Consider the following 18654-nt stretch of genomic DNA (forward strand, 5'->3'; position numbering starts at 1 on the left):
AGGACAAACAGCAAGTGTTCTTAACTGCTGAGCCATACATCTTTCTTGATATGTCTTTCTTGAGCCACCGACCTCCATCTTTTGAGACAAGATCTTGCTATGTAGTCTTGGCTGGACTGGAACTCCCTATGTAGACCAGACTGACCTCAAACTCATATAGAGATCCATCTGTCTCTGACTCTCAAATGCTAGATTACAGGTGTGTGCCACATCTTTTTTTTTTGGGGGGGGGGGGTTGTTTTATTTTTGGTTGTGAGCATAGCCTTTAATGGCTAGGCCATCTCCCCAGTCTGGTTGTTTTCTTAAGACAAAGTCAAATGTAGCCCAGACTAACCTCAAATTTGCTCTGTAGCCAAGGTTGTTCTTAACTCCTGCTCCTAATACCTCCACTTGACACAGGCCAGGGTTACAGGCATGTACACTGTGCTGGGCTGATCTGAATTTTTAGGATAGCAATACTGAGACTAAAACTTAGGTATGAAAGACTGGCACTTGAGATGGGCCTTCTGTCTGACAAGAAGCAGGGAAGAGCTTCTCCTAGGAGATCATTTGGTTGGAACACGAAGGAGCAAGCCAGAAGCTATAACTTGGCAAGTAGTGTGGAACCTCTAGAAGGTCAGGCTAGCCACGTGAGATTGGTAAGAGTTCAGATCCCTCCACTTTGCTTTCTTCTCTTTTGCATGCTGGCTCAGTGACCGTGATCTATTGTCTCAACTCCTCCATTCCCTAGTTCACGGGCATCCTAGAGCCCTGTGGAGACACCATCCCTACCTCAACATCTCACTGGAAAGTCATGATAAAGGGATCCCAGGAAGTGGCCCTGAGCCAAATCATGTAGAAAAGCAAGTTCCTATGAGCCCCTTTCTGCCTGCCCCTCCACCCACTTCTGTCACTTTATGTCTAGCTCAGAAGACATAGGCAGACTCACCTCCATCAAGAAAAGATCACAGGAACTTGGCTAGAGTGCTGGGAAGCAGACATCTACCAGGCTCAACAGCTACTCACCTCCTGCAAAGGAGGCAGGGAGCAGCAGGCAGATCATCTGCAGCCTGAAGAGTCTCTTCTTCCTGCTCTACTGGTCATCCCAAGTTAGACATTAAGTTGGGCTTTCTGAGGGTCAGCTTAACTGGGAGCAATTGTAGAGTCATTTGCTGTACTCCTACTGTAGGTCTTGAAGGTTAAGGTACCTGTCTTTGAAAACATGTCAGGACAGTCTTAACGGAGACAGTGTCTTGAGACAAATCTCAAATCCCAGGCTGGCCTCAGACTTACTAAGTAGCTGACTTTGTCTTTGAATTCCTTGTCCTCTAAGCTCCACCTCCCAATTCTGGGGACACAGGTATGCAGTACCAGGCCTGCTTGAGACAAGGCCTTTGTGCCCAGGTTTGCCTTGCCTGGGTACTTTCAACATGCTACACATTTAGGTCCTAACTCCCGCCACTGCTGGAGCATCAGGGAAAATGAGTGCAAATCTGAAGGTGAGCTGACAGGGGCAGAGATAAGTCAGGAGAGGCACCAATGGTCCTCTGGCAACAACTGTTCTATCTCCACTTCCCACGTGTAAGCACTGTCCCAAGAAAACACACCTGCCCTTTTCTAGGTCCCGAGTATGCTCAGTCTACAGACATGCCTGTCCGTATCTGGACAGGCACTCAGGGTTAGCCACCCAGAATCCAGAAGCTCAAGAACAGAACACACCCTGGCTAGTGGCTGGCCAATCCCAAGCCTACAGGTAGTTTTGGGTAGAGGCTGGAGTAGAAGCTTGTCAGATACCTCTACCCCACACTTCAGGGTGCTCGGCCTGAAGGAGACCTGCTCAGAGCTGCCCTTTCCCATCCTCCTCCTCTCCACTCAGTCTCACCAGATTCCAAGCCACACCCTACCCTTGGAAGTGAAGAAACTGAGGATCAAAATTAGTCTTAACTGGCTCAAAGGCAGGAGGGGTGCCAAAGGAGCCTCCGTAGTGGCAGAGTTCCTGGAGCACAAACCCAGCCTTTCCATGGTACAGAGATGCTTGAGCTTCTGTGCAGACGGCTCAGTCAGTCTTCTTCGACATCCCCTCCTATCCTTCATTCCCAGGAACTTTAAGCGATCAGGTATAAATAGACAGTCAAAGGCAATGGCATTGTAATAAAGACACTGCTTTTATTTAGTTTGATATGTTTCTATACAGAATGCAGAAAACACATCTTAAAACCATATAGAAGGAAATAAAAACACATCAGTGGTTGGTGAACACTTGAATGTGAGATTGGCTCTCCATCTCAGAGTCCGATGGCCATCGCCAGCTCAGGGCTCAGGGAGGAGGCTGCCTGCAAAGGCATTGTTGCTCTTGGTATTCTGTTCACTGCCCCATTGCCTCCAGTTGCTATGACAACAGGCCACTCTGGGCCAGCCTCCTCTCTACATGGCAATGCCCAATGGTGGGGTTGCTAAGAGCAACAGAACTATCTGGAAGGATTCCAAAGCCTTCACCTGGAATATTGGGATTTACTTGTTATTTATTTTTGATGAGGTCACCAGAAATAATTTCATCAGGCTAGATCCCTGTTCCTGACTCTAGGACATCATGGAAACTCCTGCTTGGAGTAGAGCTTGGAGGCACGAGGCCCAGTTACCAGCCAGCCACCCATGAAGCACTCATCTGCAGACTCCCCCATGGGGCACTGCTCACTGTAGAGAACCTGCTGGGGGCTGAGCAGGAAGGGGAGGCCCTGTGGAGAAGGCAGGAGGAACAACCCTTTGGAAACAGCACATCCCTCCTACCGGCTTTCCCTTCCTGAGACAGCATACCCTCTGCTAAACAGTCGATATGGCTTAGAAGTTACTGCTCCGTGTGCAAAGGGAGCCTGGGTCCACCCGCCCCCGCCCTGTCAGGGAAGGGATACATTATTGCAAAGGCATTCCTCCCTAAAGGCCCCGGAATAACTCAGACTTCAAGAAAAGGCATGCTCAAAATGGTCTCTTCCAAGGGAGGAGATTCAAAGCAGAGTGGGTGCCCCTGAGTCATGGGACAGAAATACAGATGGATGGACGGTGTTCTGCTAAAAAAAGGCAAAGGAAGCCTCTATGTAACCCAGAATTAAACCATTAGGAAAAGAAAGGGGGGGTCAAAATGAGCAAAGCCATCAGTTCCATGGAATCAACACTAGGAGCTTGTACAAACTGCTGTTAAGCATCACCGTTTTTTAATCTTTTTTTTAATAAAACAATTTGAGGCTGTATAAAAACTTTAGTAAAAAATTAGCTTTGAGAGCCCACAGATTTTTACTATGAACTATTGCTGGCACTCCTCCCCAGCCACCAGACCTTTTCCAGTTGTTCAGGCCCAAGGCCCAGGGCTGGAGCGCCAGAGAAGAGGGGATGGGGTGCATGGGGTGGGGCTGTGGACTGGGGACAAAGTGGCCAAGGTCAAGTGAGGAAAGAGCATCACATGACATAAAAATATTGCATCTTCACCAAAATGTCCCCCACTGAGTGTTTCAAAGACCATGATACTCCTTTTAAGAGGGAAGAAAAAAGAAAAACAAACAAAACAAAAACCCACGGAGAAGGAAAAAAAGGTTGATGTGGTCGAGTCCTTCGACCTTCCCAGGTGCCCCTACGAGCAGCTGGCCCACCGTGGAGCACCTAGGTTGGGGGCCACAGTCACCAATGCCTCTTGGAGTCCCTTTTCCACAGAAATGAAGACCCCCTCAGTGGTAGGCCACTAGCGTGCATGGGGTAGAGGTCAGGATGTCCATGGCCCAAGAGGCCCCTCCAGCTTCCAGCCCCTGGCAATAGCGGGAGAGCAAACCCAGCACCGGGGCCCTGGCACCAGGACCAGGACCAGGACCAGGACCAGGAGGCCTCAGTCAGGCTCTGGGGTATCAGAGCAACCAAGTTGACATAGTGTGAAAAAATAGGATTCCTTTGATAAAAAATACTGTCCCTTGGTCTTCTCTAAGTTTGAAACACCCTGGGAGCTTATTTTTAGCAAAGCAATTCCCCATAACCACCCAAAAATTATACGTACAAGTTTAGGTAAACAGCAGATTAAATGTCAAAACTTAACCTTAACTTCTGAAAGTCCTTTGAGTTTAATCTTTAGCTACTGTTTTCCATGTTACATCCTGCAGCTAGACACACGTGAATAGAAAAACAGTACAGTTAGTGTTAAAGGCAAAATGCAGAGAGCTGGCCACCCAGCCTGCCTGCGAGTTCATTCGCGGTCCTCGCCCTCCTACCTCTACTCAAACAGTGCTTTCAGAGCCAGCCATCGAAACGCAGCCAAGAATTTCTATGAACAAACAAAAAGCTGTTAGGCAAAAATAAAAATAAAAAAGTCCCCAAAGTCTCTCCAGCAGCTTTGGGGTTTGGGAGGACCAGAGAGGGCGGGCTTGTCCAGGCCCTGTGTGTCAGTGTGTGCTAGGTCAGGTGTTGGCTACCGGTGGGCAATGGTCTGTGGGCCACCGGTCTCTACAGACAACACCAAGTTGTCTCCAGGCCCCTGCCCTACCCCTGCCTCCACCCAGGCGCTTGTGGGTTAAGGGGGAACATACGGAGGGGGTGATCGGTATGGGGTCATGTTCTTGGGACGAGAACCCTTGCCCTCCATGGGAGTGGTGAAGGGTGGGGGTGGCTGGTAGGGAGGTGCATTAGGATCCTCGTCCCGCAGAGGTGTGTACTCTCCCACAGTGTCCTGGTTCAGAGGAGTGGTCTCGGGCACGCTCTGGCTGGGATACTCAGGAGGTGGGAGGGGGGCCTTCTCCTCCTGCAAGATGAGCGGCATGCTGGAAGAGGGTGGGGGCTTGGAGTCATCCAGCTCGTCTGCAAAGATGATAGGCACCCCCTTTTTGATAAAGGTGGCCTGGTCCTCAAGGGTCAGCTTGCCCTTCCGCTTCTTCCGATAGCAGATCATAGCAATGATTCCAGCAATGAGCAGGATGGCAGCGACCACGACAGCTGGAATGACTGTGTGCAGGTAAACATCATCCTCACTGCTCTTCTCAGGGTCCCTGTCTGGAACCTCTGTGGCTGGTGCTGCTGAGGTTCCAGGAGAGGGTGGTGCCACAGGGATAAACTGGAGGTGCCGACAACTGCCAGAGCCTGTCACAGCAATACTCACAGCCTTAAAGTCAGGCTCCAGAGCATTGGAGAAGACTGGTCGAGGTTTCCCGTTTTCATCAGCAATCCTGCGGCTCAGCCCTACAATCTGTTCCTTGGGGCAGGGCTCCAGGGGCAGTGTGTTGTTGGTCCATTCCACCACAATAGAGCCACGGGTGATGTTCTGAAGGGTGATACTGCTGCAGTTTCGGTCCCCAAAGGCAAAAGCTAGCTTCTTCACCAAAGCAATTTTCTTGTGGATGTCATTCACCACTGGTGCTGGGTCACCTGCAAACTTGGCCTTGAACCGTGCAGGAGCTTTGTCCCCTTGTGGGCGCTTGTGAACATGGATCTCGAAGGCGTCCACAGCAGAAAGGCCCCCTTTGTCTGTGGCATGCATGAAATACTCATGCTTTCCCACATGGCTACTATCAGGCAGGCCGTACATGAGCTGGCTGTTGCTGTTGAACTGAACCCAAGACTTCTCGCCTACCAGCTGCTGCTCTCGCAGCTTCAGGGTCAGCTTGAGCTTGTCAGTAGTGGTATCCTCATTGTCATAGAAGGTATCTGATGGAATTTTCACCTCAAAGTAGGTACCCACCCAGGCATCTACCCTGTCAATGTGGTTCTTGAGCTCTGGCCTCTGGTTAGGTTCTCCACCACGGGGCACTCCACTGGTGGTCGTACGGATGCGAGTAGGTGGGGAAGCTGTCTCCAATCTGGTGATGGGTGCTTTGGTGGTGACCCGGGGTACTGGTCGGGGTGTCCGTGGTTTTTTGGTTGGCCTTCGAGTCGTGGTGGTTGAGGAATCAGTTGAAGGCGTTGCTGGTTTTGGCGTGGATACTCGTGGCTTCTTGGTGGTAGTTGTTGGGGGGGTAACAACTGCTGTGGGCTCCACATAGCCAGGAATGGTCAGTGTTGGCCGAATCTGGCCAGGAACCGTGGTGCCAGCTTCTGACACCCGAGTAGGCTGGATGGGGCCCAGGGTTGGGGTCTGAATAATGGCACCTCGGGTCCGAGTGGTGACCGTGGGCTTCCCAGGAACGGGATCCCTGACTGGAGGAGCCATGGTCTCTGTTGGGGGTGCAATGGCTGGAGATGTGGGGGTAGGCACTATCCTGGATGGTGGCTCCTGGATGGCCGTGGTTGGGGGTCCAATGGCAGTAACAGGTGTAGGTGTAGCATGGATCTGCCTCCGGATTCGTTTGGGGAGAGCTGGCTTCTTATTGGCAATGTGCCAACCCACCACAGGATAACCAAGTTGGGCAGACATAGCACCCTCCCTAGCAGGAGTTTCTACACCACGAATGTCAGGCACACTATTCTGGTTCAAGGAGCAGCCTAGCTTCCATGAAAGCAGAGCCCCATTCTCTACCACTTTCTTTGCATTTCCAGGGCCAGCCATGAAAGCTGACATGTCAAACAGTCTATTATTTACTACAGGTACCAACTTCATGCTGTGAAGTTCCACTTCTGAGAAGCTCTGCATTCTGCTCAGGAGATCAATCCTTTCCTTTGGGGTCATCTTGGTGAGGTCAGCATCCAGGATCACTGTAAGGATAGTCACTGGCTCATCAGCAGCACAGGCAGATGACACTGCTTCACCAGGGTCCGATGAGGCTGCCCGTACAGACTGTGGTTCATTGTGGTCTTCAGGGTAGACCTCGATAGCGAACACACTGGAAGTCTGGGGCACATGGCTCCCATTGGCTCCCAGCCGTGCAGCGCTCACTGAGATGTAATGGACACCTTTATCGGTGTCCAGAGGGAGGCCTTCCAAGGTGTGACTGTGTGGGTCCCAATGCAGCCAAGACGGCAAAGCTTCCTTCCCTGCTGCAGACACCTAAAAGAAACATACGTGTGAGCTATAAATGCTATCATTGTTGCATAATCTAAAATGATCACTACAGTAAACCACTGGCCTGAGTTATGTGATAGACTGAAGGAGTAATTTAGAATTCTTGCTGGGAAATCCAACTCATTACCTCCAAAGGAGAGCAATAAGACTGGGACTATCACATGGGCTATGCACTGGGGATACATTAGCATACACAAACAGATTAGGAGGCTGTGGACCTTAAGAATGTCTGGCTTTTGACTGGGAAAGACAGTGCACAGCTGTAATCCCAGAATTTAGGAGGCTGAGGTAGGAAGAATGAGTTGAAGGCCAGTCGGGGGTACAGTTTGAGACCCTATCTCTAAAAACAAACAAGGCTAGAGAGATGGCTCGGCAGTTAAGAGAACAGAGTGCTCTTCCAGAGCACTGGGGTTTGGGTCCTAGCACCCCCACTGGGCAGCTGTAACTGCAGCTTCTGTAACCTCCTCTGGCCTCCTCTAGCAACTGCACACACGTGGTGCACATAACTCATGCAGGCAAACATAGATACATAAATTTAAACATCTTAAAAAATAAAGCCAGTGGAAACATGTAATTTAAAAAACAAAGATTCTTGTGGACTGTAATGAAAGAGATGTATATACCCTACCACCAACTTGCCTGCTCTTACCTGTACAATCAGGTTGGAACATCTTATTCCAGCCAGAAACCCTTTCCAATCCTCTCTACTACTCCTTGTAGATACATGCTTCTGCTCAGGTCATGCCTAGCTTACAGTACCTTGCCTGCACACAAAAAAAATCCTGCACATAAATAGGAAGTGCATGTAAGTCTGGAGATAAAACAAGCTGATACCCTAGAATGACTTATTTGACAATCATCACTTAATGCACTACGATATAAGGCACAATTTTTATAAAATAGTTGTTAAGTGTAATATGTGTTAGTTTGAATGTAATTGGCCCCCATAATCTCAGAGGGAGTGGCACTTTTAGGAGGTGTGGCTTTGCTGGGAGTAGGTATGGCTTTGTTGGAGGAAGTATGTCACTGTGGGGCAGGTTTTGAGGTTTCCTATGCTCAGGATACCGCCCAGTGTCTCAGCTGACTTCCTGTTGCCTGCAAGATGTAGGACTTTCAGCTATTATTCCAGCACCTCGTCTGTCTGCACACCACCATGCTCTCTGTCATGATGATAATGAACTGAACCTCTCAAACTGTAAGTGAGCCACCTCAATTAAATGTTTTCCTTTTAAGAGTTGCTGGGGGGGGGGGGGGGGGACAACCTGTGGCTGATATGTAAAATTAACTTAAATTATAAAATTTAAAAAAAAAAAGAGTTGCTGTGGATGCTGGGTAGCAGTGGCACATGCCTTTAATCTCTGTGAGTTCCATTCTAGGCCAACCTGATCTACAGATCGAGATCCAGGACAAGCACCAAAACTACACAGAGAAATCCTGTCTTGAAAAAACAAAAACCAAAAATCAAAAACAAAACAAAGAAACAAAAAAGAATTGCCATGGTTATGCTGTCTCTTCACAGCAATAAAAACTCAAGACATAATGACTGTCTAAATTAATCCCACTTCTCAAGAACTGTGGTATCCAGGATAGAAGGACTCAAATCAACTATTCTAGAACAATGTCTGCCAAAGAAGTCTCAAAGAATCTCTGGAATTCGCTCAGTTGATAGAGTGCTTGCCTAGATTGCACTAAGTCCTGGGCTTAATCTCCAGAACTGAATAAACTGGGTATGGGGACAAACAGTGATTTTGATTTAATGTGAGATACATGAAACCCCGTCTCCAAAAAAAAAAAAAAAAAAAAAAAAGGAAGGGAAAAGAATCATCTCTAGTCTCTAAAGTAGGTTTCAGAGTGAATCAGGTAATAGAAAGAAACATACACTGCCTGCTTATGCCCTTGACACAGAGGAGACCTAAGGAGCTCAATTATCCCCAAAAGGATCATTCAGACTTCTCTCAGTGTGCAAGACCTTTTCCAGTGACAGAAATGGGAATACTCGGAGCACCCAAAGGAATTTCAACACAGAAACTTCTGTCAGCTGGCAAGAGAGAAATTAATACTTGCTTCTTGCCTAGGCCCCATCTTTGGCTATGCTCACCTTTGTGAGACACATACTCCTGCCTCTGATGTAAGAAAGTCACCCATTCTCCGTTCTGACTCAAGTCCAGAAGCACAATGGCCAATAGAGGGCACATATTCAACACCACTCAGGGACTGCTCCTAATTTAAGGCCACAGCTTCTTTTTTTTTCTTTTCTTCTTTTCTTGAGACAGTTTCTAGGTGTAACCCTAGCTTGTCCTGGAACTCACTCTAGACGAGACTGGCCTCAAACTCAGAGATCCACCTGCCTCTCTGCCTCCCGGGTGCTGGGATAAAAGGCATGCACCACCACCGCCTGGCCAGCCACAGTTTCCCATGGCAAAGGAGCTGAAGCCATGCCTGCTGGGCACACAACTGGCTGTCTAGGTCTTCTCCCTGACCAAAATCCAGGAACCTGAGTATTTAGAGTAGACTCCAGTTCAAACCTAAGATTTGTACCCAGGACACATTACACCAGATTTTTTACTTTCTATGCTTCAAACTGGTTCAGACTTGTCACATCCAACAAAAAAGCTAAGAAGCCAACTGACATTATGAGGAGACACCACTAGGGGGTGCTCTCTTCTCAGTACCCTCTGAACTATCACTGAGGAGTTATCACGAGTGATACTTGTCTGCTTTCTCGTGAAACTGTAAACTCTACAGTGTACCATCAGCTAATAAATATGCCACCAAGAATCACCTACCCTGTCATTCACCAAACAGAAATATTAAGAAATTCATAAACATGACTGTTTTCCAATCCATGAAAAACACTACATATTTCCTTAAAACCGTCTAGTTACAGTATCTTTTCAAATTTCCTCTTACATCCTGACCACAGCTTCCCCTCCCCCCAGTCTCCCTCTACTCCCCTCTCCCCAGACCCACTGCTCCTCCATTTGCCTTCAGAATAGCAGGTCTCCCAATGGCATCGGCTGTGCACCATCTGCAGGCAGCACCTGCTGAGGCCAGAAAAGGGTGTTGGATCCCCTGGAACTGGAGTTAGATGCCTTTCAGCCAGCATGTGGGTGCTGGGAACCAAACCCAAGCTCCAATAATAAATATTTCAAGTGTTTTAGATGAAAAGTCTAAGTTTGAAATTTTTTTCAGTTCATTATGAAAGATATGAGAGTAGTTATGTAAGCACACAAAAAGTCTTACTTTGTAAAATAATTAATTAGTTAAAAAATAAAAATCAGGTTAGGAGCACCAATTGCTCTTCCTGAGGCCCAGATCCGATACCTAGCACCCACAACCATTTGAAACTTCAGTTCCAAGGATTCAAACCCTCTTCTGGCTTCCATGGGTACCAGGTATACTCATGGTGCACAGACGTAGGCAAAATATCCATACACATAAAAGTAAGTATCTTTTTAATTAAAATAAGTGATACAAAGATTTAAGGCTGAAATGGTGTGTTCACAGAACCATGAGATAGTTTACAGGGATTGTTGGGAGTAGGGGAGCTCAACAGAGGAACAGTTGGTGAACTGAACACCTGAGGGTATTTCCTAACACACTACATCCCAATGGCCACTACTGGAATAGCTGCTCACTTAGGGCACAGGGAAGGCAGGGAAGACAGAAAATGGGGTGACAAAAGGCCTGGAACAACTCTGACTGTCGCCAGCTAAGGAGAAGCCACTTGAATGAGTAGAGCTGGCAGCCGGCAGGACAGACTCTAGAAGATCCGCAGGGCATGCCTGAGTTTTTAGTAGCAAGGATGAGTGAACAGCACTTGCTTCTGCTAGTCTGTCTCCAACTACAGGAAAACAGAAAGGGTCCGCTTCCTCAAAGCTTCTCAGTCTAGTAGTCTACTGATCCCCAACAGTCCAAGTTTTGATGTCAAACAATTCCTAGGGAATAAACTCAGGCCACTCTATGGCCAAGATTCACAAATTCTCAGCCCTGGAAGCTGTGCTAGCTTAAGTTCTCTGTCAGCTGGACACAGCTGGAGTCATCTGGGAAGAAGGAATCTTAACTGAGAAAATGCCTCTAGTAGACTGGCCTATAGGCAATGCTAACCCTAGGCTGCAGTTCTGGGTGCTATAAGAAGTTAGGCTGGGGCTGGAGAGATGGCTCAGCGGTTAAGAGCACTGACTACTCTTCCAGAGGTCCTGAGTTCAATTCCCAGCAACCACATGGTGGCTCACAACCATGCATAATGAGATCTGGTGCCCTCTTCTGGCCTGCAGCCACATATGCAGACAGAACATTGTATACATAATAAATAATTAAACCTTTAAAAAAAAATAAAAAAGAAGGTAGGCTGAACAAGTCATGAAGAATAATTCAGTAATCAGCACTCCTCCATGGCTTCTTCCTGCCCTGACTTCCTTCAATGACATACTGTAATAGGAAGTGTAAGAGCCAGTCGGTGGTGGTGGTGCATACCTTGAATCCCAGCACTCAAGAGGCAGAGGCCGGCAATCTCTGTGAGTTCGAGGTCAGCCTGGTCTACAGAGCAAGTTCTAGGACAGCCAGGGCTATTACACAGAAACCCTGTCTCGGAAAAAACAAACAAATAAAAAAAACCCTAAATAAGATGGAAGCCATACACTTAATGATGCCAAGTAACATTAAAATACGTTAATATCATGTAACATATGAAACAAACATGAACAAAAACCTGCTTTTTTAACTCCCCCCCCAACACTGTACAACTATACCACTCCATTTCACACTGGCAAATATTAATGAGAATTGCTGGCTTTAAACCAGGTGAGTTGGCTTGGGCCTACAGTCACAGCTGCAAGCAGGAGGATCACCAGAAAGAAGTTCAGGACAGTATGTGGAGGGACAGCAAAAGGGAGAAAAATATTTAAAAAGAAACTGGTATATTGAGAACAAATTATTTCACTATTATTTCCAGTATCCTTTGTTTGTTTATAGGCAAGGTCTCAGGTAACCCAGGCAGGTGGGCCTCAAATTCTACATAGCTAAGGATGACCTTGAAATTGTACTGATCCTCCTGTCATCTCTACCACTCTTAAGTGCTGAGATTACAGGCGCACACCACCACAGCCTCTTTTATGCAGTGCTAGGAATGGTTTCAGACATGCTAAGCAAGCATTCTACTAACTGGGCCCTCCCCATATCTTTGATAGACTTTCAGACCAAATCACATCAGAAAAACAGCCAAGCCTCTCCAATCTGTCCGGCTATTTTCCTTTCCCAGGGCTCTGGCTTCTCAGTGCCCTGGAAGCCTGCCCACTTGCTGGCTGCAGACTATAGGAGGCCAAGCTGGATCTACAGCCCTGAAGCATGGGTCATAGGTGCTCCTTAGACAGAAAGGGATAGTACATCTCTATGCTAGAAAGCCCAAGCAGCACTTTCAATAGCAACAATGTATTTTAACCTAAGATCCAAAGACACTTGATTTCTACAGGAACATGGTTAAAACAAGCATTTAGGGGAAGGTTCAGATGTTTGAAGGGCTAACAGTGTCCGCGACCCCCAGTCTACTAGTGCAATGCCATCCTGAGGACATACATGTGTCTTGGTGCCTGGCTTACCACAAAGGTGCTTAAGGATGAAACATATACTCTAAAGACAGAAACAAAGACTCTAGGGACAGATAGAGGGCCCGGTGATTAAAAGCATTTGCTGCTCTTCCAAAGGACCTATGTTCAGTTCCTAGCACCTATATCAGGTGGCTCGCAATGCATGTAACTTCAGTCCTTAGCACTCAGATGACCTTTTCCGACCTCTGTGAGTATCATCACACACACACACACACACACACACACACACACACACACACACACACACACAAACACAAACACATAAATCTAGAAAGAAAGATCTGATCTACCCTAACAAAGCAAGAGCCACTTGTCTATAAGACAGTTCCTGGCAGGCTGAACTTTACCCAACCCATGTCTGTAATCTGTAAGATGGGGGGAAAGAATTCTACCCTCCTATGATTATAGATCAGACCCATGCTAGACTCTGCCAGTACTGGTTTCCCACCTGCTCCTAAGACTGTGAATAGATCCAGCAAACAATAAGGTTTCTTCTTAACAGCCCCAAACCAAGGCTCCACTCCCCAGTCCTCCTTCCCAGTTGGCTTTGGACCCAGTGTAGTGAGGCCTTGATTCCCTATTCACACTTCAAAGCATCTAAAGGGTACAGAAACGCTGTAGGCAAGGGAAAGCCAAGGACCTATAGGCAGCCAGAGAATCTTCAGAAGTTACCTGCCGCCCAAGATTCCAAGTGAGGATGAGGGTCTGGAGGGGAGTTTGCTTTAGGTGAGAGCCCAAGACTAACATTCACCTTTTAAAGTTTAAAACTGGTATCCAAACCAGGTGTCATGGCTCACACCTTTAATCCCAGCACTCAGGAGGCAGAGGCAGCTGGTTCTCTGTGAGTTCAAGGCCAGCTTGGTCTACAAAGCTAGTTCCAGGCTAGCCAATGCTACCTAGTAAGACACTGTCTCAAAAACAAAACAACTAAAGACAGACAGACAGACAGACACTGGTGTCCTCCACAGGACTTGGAGGAACTGAGCGAGAACTGACCTCCTCCCTGTAAACTAGCTCACACAGGATCCAAAGATGCTATGCAAGTTGTCAAGAGGGAAATACAATTAGGTCCTACTTAGCTGTAAACACAAATATGACCAGCATGGCAAGATATATCCAAGGGAATAGTAGTAGAAGTTGGGGGTTACTAACAGCCATCAAATTGGATGTAAGGCCCTCTCAAGAGGTGGGAACTCATGCACGGTCAACTATCCATATGGCTGATAAAGTCATGGACTCTAGAGGAGAACCTAGTACTGACATCTTCCTAAACAGGTGGAATTCCCAACAGCATTCTAAATACCTATCCTTATGCCCACAGATGAGTGTGATTCTCACTTCTCATCATGGAAGCTTCTTTCCGCAGCAGTCAGAGACCAAGACAGAAATCTACAACTGGTCAAAATGCAGAGAACAATTGACCAGGGGGTGCCAGTCTCCAACTGAAACATCTACAGCCACACCCCTATACCTAAGGCTCAGGTAACATCATGGAGGAGGGGTAGGAAAGAGTCTAAAAACAAGGGGACCGGGATTCCTGCTGCCAGATGGTGTCTATATACAAAAGGGAACTACACATGTAAAATCTGAATAATATGGTTACCTAAACAAGACCTATACAATAACATTAGTTGATATTCCAATAGAGAAATCACAAGGCCCCACCCCTAGATGAAGAGCTATAGCCAATGACCACTAAGAGAGGGAGGATCAGTTTTCTCCAGACACGAACCCTGACAGTTGATCCAGTCCCCAGCAGCAGCACTGAACATGTGTATGAACTTCACTAAATGAACTCAGTAGATTATATTTATTTGTGTGTGTGTGTGTGTGTGTGTGTGTGTGTGTGTGTGTGATATAACAATAGTAATTAAGGAAGTCATGAATTTGAGAGGGAGTAGGGGTACATACAAGGGACCAGAGAGGGAAAGCTGGGGTGAAAATGATGTAAACACTGTACTTTATGTATAAAATTTTCAAATAAATGAATAAATAAATGTAAAACAAAACAATTGATATACTAGATCCTGTACATGTATATGTGAAATTCTGGCTATCTGCAGATTCCTGGGTTTACTCAATATGAACACCTCTGCCTTGGGACTGGAGGTGTAGCTCAGGGACAAAATGCTTACCTAGCAGACATGAATTCTAGCTCCAGCACCACAGGAGAATGAAAACCTGGCCTAGCTGTGCAGTAACTCTAACTGAAGGCAGACAGGAAAGGCGGGCATCAAGCTATATAAAGGACTGCACAGCAGTAGTAATGTTCAGGGGTCACAAGCTGGTCCCTGCCATGGAATTCTTCCAACTTCCACTCACTTGACTCTCCATGACAAACATCAACACTGTCCTGGAGCTATGGAAAGCAAGGTCATTTTGCAGCAGCCATCTTGGAAGGAAATGGTTCTTTACGGGTGGTGGGTGCATCTCAGGAGGCGGAAGTGCAGAAGGAAGTCCGATTTGAGAGACTATGGGCTATAGCCCACCTGAAAGTACTTAAAGCTTTTTACAGTTCAGCAACAGCTGGATTTCTGAGATGAAAGGAGAGCCCGGCACAGATGAAAACCAGATCTCAAGTGACCATACACCCAACTCAGAAATCTTAACACATAAAGTTCACCCCAAAACAGGGGCAATCAAGGATCTAGAGAGATGACTCAGCAGTTAAGAGCACTGGCTGCTATTCCCAAGGACCTGGGTTCAATTTCTAACACTCCTGCGGAGGCTCACAATCTATAACTCCTCTTCTAAGGAGATTTTTATATTTACTTTTTTTTTTTTTTTTTTTTGAGACAGGGTTTCTCTCTGTAGCCCTGGCTGTCCTAGAACTTGCTCTGTAGACTAGGCTGGCTTCAAACTCAGACCTGCTTCTGTCTCCCAAGTGCTGGGACTGAAGGCATGCACCACCACCACCACCCCATCCCCCCAGCTAGATTTACCTTTTTACTTTATGTGTGTGAGTAGTTTGCCTGCATGTTTGCATGTGCACTACATGCACATGTGGTGCCTCATGAGTTCAGAAGAGGGTATCGGATCCCCTGGAACTGTAGTTATAGATGGTTGTGAACCACCATGTCAGTGCTGGGAACTGAACCCAGATTCTCTGCCAAAGTAGAAAATGCTTTTTACTGCTGAGCCATCTCTTTACCCCAGAAATGCCAGATTTAAAATTCTGATTTCTTAGCCAGGCATGGTGGTGAGCATCTTTAATCCCAGCACTCGGGAGGCAGGGGCAGGTGGATGGATCTCTGTGAGTTTGAGCCAGCCTGGTCTACAGAGTGAGTTCTAGGATAGCCAGGGCTGCTACACTGAGAAACCTTATCTCATGTGGGGTGGAGGGAGGGGTAATTGGTCCCCTTCAGTCACACAGTGAAATGACTAATAAGCTCAGTTCTAAGACACTGCCCCCAGATTCTTTATCTATGCCTTCTTACATGTAGAACAGGACTCAGAAAATTGAGAATTTGAGGACAGATGGACAAAGGGGTGTAGTAGAAAAGTATCCATATGCACTAAACGCCAGGAAACACAACCAAAAGCTCTTATTCTCAACCCTCTACCCTTTAAGACATGGAGAAAGAGCAATTGAGTAGGAGTTTCCATTACTTACTCTTCATCAAAAAGGTTTCATTCACAGTTTGAGCAAGCCAGTCAAATATAGCAAAAAGGACAAAAGCTAAAGAATTAGGCTCTTGCTAAGACTTAATTAATTTTAATGAGCTTCTGAACCAAAAAAAAAAAAAAAAAACCCACATGAGTGACATCATTCAGAGCCTGCAAGATACATACATGCAGGAGCTTCAGGGGAGCGGTCTTGAGCCATGGACTAGCACTTCTCACTGCTGATAGCAGCTTGCAAAAAGGAATCTTGGAGTCAGTTCCTTCAATATTAACAAGCCTTCTGGTCAGTCCTTTGGGTCTCTATGGTAGCATCTTCCAACAAATACCTCTGTACACATCAAGCCCTGGGGTATAATCTGGGCCTTTTCCAGTGTTCCCTTACAGACATGCCAGGTGCTTTTTTCTCCTAGTCCCTATCAAAGCCTGTATCACCTGCTCAAGGAAGGTCCCTACAATCTTCCCTTAGACCTGGTCACAGTCCTTACCTTTAGCTCTCTCCCCTTAATCAAGCCACTGAGCTAGGCCAACCTGCAAGGAGTCACAGAAAACACTCTGAACCACTCCCAAAAGGGGTGATCATAAGCCTTGTTTTCTCTGCTCAGGGAGGCAGAAAATAATACCTCTGATGGAGTCTGAGCCTGGAGCCATCTCACACTCAGAGCTTACCTGTCTGTACCATAAACTACAACAATAAACCAAATCTATCCTGTGCCCTTCTGCAAATGATAAATATGGCAGTCCCAAGGCAGAGCTACATACAGGGAGATATATAGTTCTAGCTTGAGGCCAGAGAGTCAGACATCAGAAGTGATAAACAGGGGCTGGAGAGATGGCTCAGAGGTTAAGAGCACTGACTGCTCTTCCAGAGGTCCTGAGTTCAATTCCCAGCACCCACATGGTGGCTCACAACCATCTGTAATGAGATCTGGCGGCCCGCTCTGTGTACATAATAAATAAATAATCTTTTTTAAAAAAGAAGTGATAAACCATGATGGAAGAAAATGCAAGAGGCTGTTTCTCTGCCCAGTAAAACAGAGCCACAACTGCCAGGGGTAGTCACTGGTCCCACTTCAATCTACATCAATACTAAAACTATAGTTGGTTCCCCACAAAGACCAGGACCACAACACCACATTCCAGTACCTGAGCCATGAAGCATCTGATGCTAATTATTCTCCCCTAAGAAATAATCCTTGGAGCTAGAGAGATGGTTCAGTAGCTAAGAGTACTTGCTGTTTGTACAGATGGTTCACCACTGCCTGCCACTCTAATTTCAGGGGATCTCATGTCCTCTTCTGGCCTCTGCAGGTGTGTGTACACATGTGAGGCAAATACAGACACTTTAAAAATGGATCTTTAAAAAATATTAGTCATCTCCCCAAGAGAGCCACTAAACATAGTTATAGCCACTCAAAAAATTCCCCAAATTAGCCTTCCTATCCTAAGCGCTGATGTCTATTTTTACTTTATCATTTTATGTTTCAGCTTAAGCTCTTGTCAATTAAAAAAAAAAAAAAAAGGCCTATATTGTCAATAAGTATTTGAGTTGGTAAGCCGGGACAAATACCATTCTGACAGCCCACTCCCAAGGATGCTTTCCTTTGCCAACCCACATTTCCCGGTGTGCCACGCTCACAAGGGGTCCATTCAGAATTAGGAAACACCCACTCGAGGCAGGAAGAAACTGCAGTTCATCTCACGTGCCACAAAGCCCTCAAGCATCCAAAAAAAAAAAAAAAATGCTCCTTTCATGAACCCTTCTTTCTGGCAAAAAAAAGAGTATCCATTGTTCTCAAGGGAACAATGAGGGAGCCCATGCCAGCAGCTGAGAGCAGTCTCAGCCAGGGCTGTTCCCAGCCTGCTGACATCTTGGGCTGAGGAAAAGTCTCCATTGTCTGCAAGCAAGAAGGACGCAGAAGAGTGGGGATGAAAAGCCACCTTCACAGGCTAAACCGGTGAAATACCTGAGAGGGCTCTACGGGGTAGCCTTGTCTCTCAGGTGACAGAGAGGTATTTCTTCCCTGCTATCCTGTTTGTTTTGTTTTTCCAGACAGGGCCTCACTCAGCAGCTGAAGCTGACCTCAAACTGAAGGAACTCTTCCTTCGCATTAGGATTAGAGGCATGCTCCCGACCACACCACACTGACTCCTCCTCGGTTATCCTAAAGAGGAGGTTCTAGGCCTGAGTTGCTGCAGGATATGCAGGACTACCCCAATGGTGGGCTGGGCCCACAAAAAGACCTGGCTGCTGGAGATTCTCCATGATGGGTCTGGAGTGGCCCGGTCCCAACACCTGTGCAACCAGGTTGGAGGTGGAAAGGAATCTTTGTTCCCTTTGCTAGATCCGAAATATTTAAAAGTTTACTACATAAGAGGAGGCAGCATACAAAATAACAAAATGTGAGAATTTCAAGCATGTGTTTATTACTGAGGATCTGTTTGTTACATTCTGTTTTATAGACACTCTATAGCCCAGACTGG

At 46.8% G+C, this 18654-nt stretch overlaps 1 protein-coding gene across 11 annotated transcripts in view; it reads right to left on the bottom strand.

Annotated features, from left to right (window-relative positions):
• Positions 1 to 2123: 2123 nt before the first annotated feature.
• Dag1 (dystroglycan 1) overlaps positions 2124 to 18654 on the bottom strand; it is a 65745-nt gene continuing 49214 nt past the window's right edge. For all 11 annotated transcript variants that reach the window (XM_036191752.1, XM_036191749.1, XM_036191746.1 and 8 more), the window contains one exon: positions 2124 to 6928. In XM_036191752.1, the coding sequence (XP_036047645.1) occupies positions 4526 to 6928 (2403 nt within the window). In that variant the 3' untranslated portion in view covers positions 2124 to 4525. The remainder of the gene's footprint in view (positions 6929 to 18654) is intronic.

The sequence above is a fragment of the Onychomys torridus genome, chromosome 7 (genome assembly GCF_903995425.1).
Source record: "Onychomys torridus chromosome 7, mOncTor1.1, whole genome shotgun sequence".
NCBI lineage: Eukaryota > Metazoa > Chordata > Mammalia > Rodentia > Cricetidae > Onychomys > Onychomys torridus.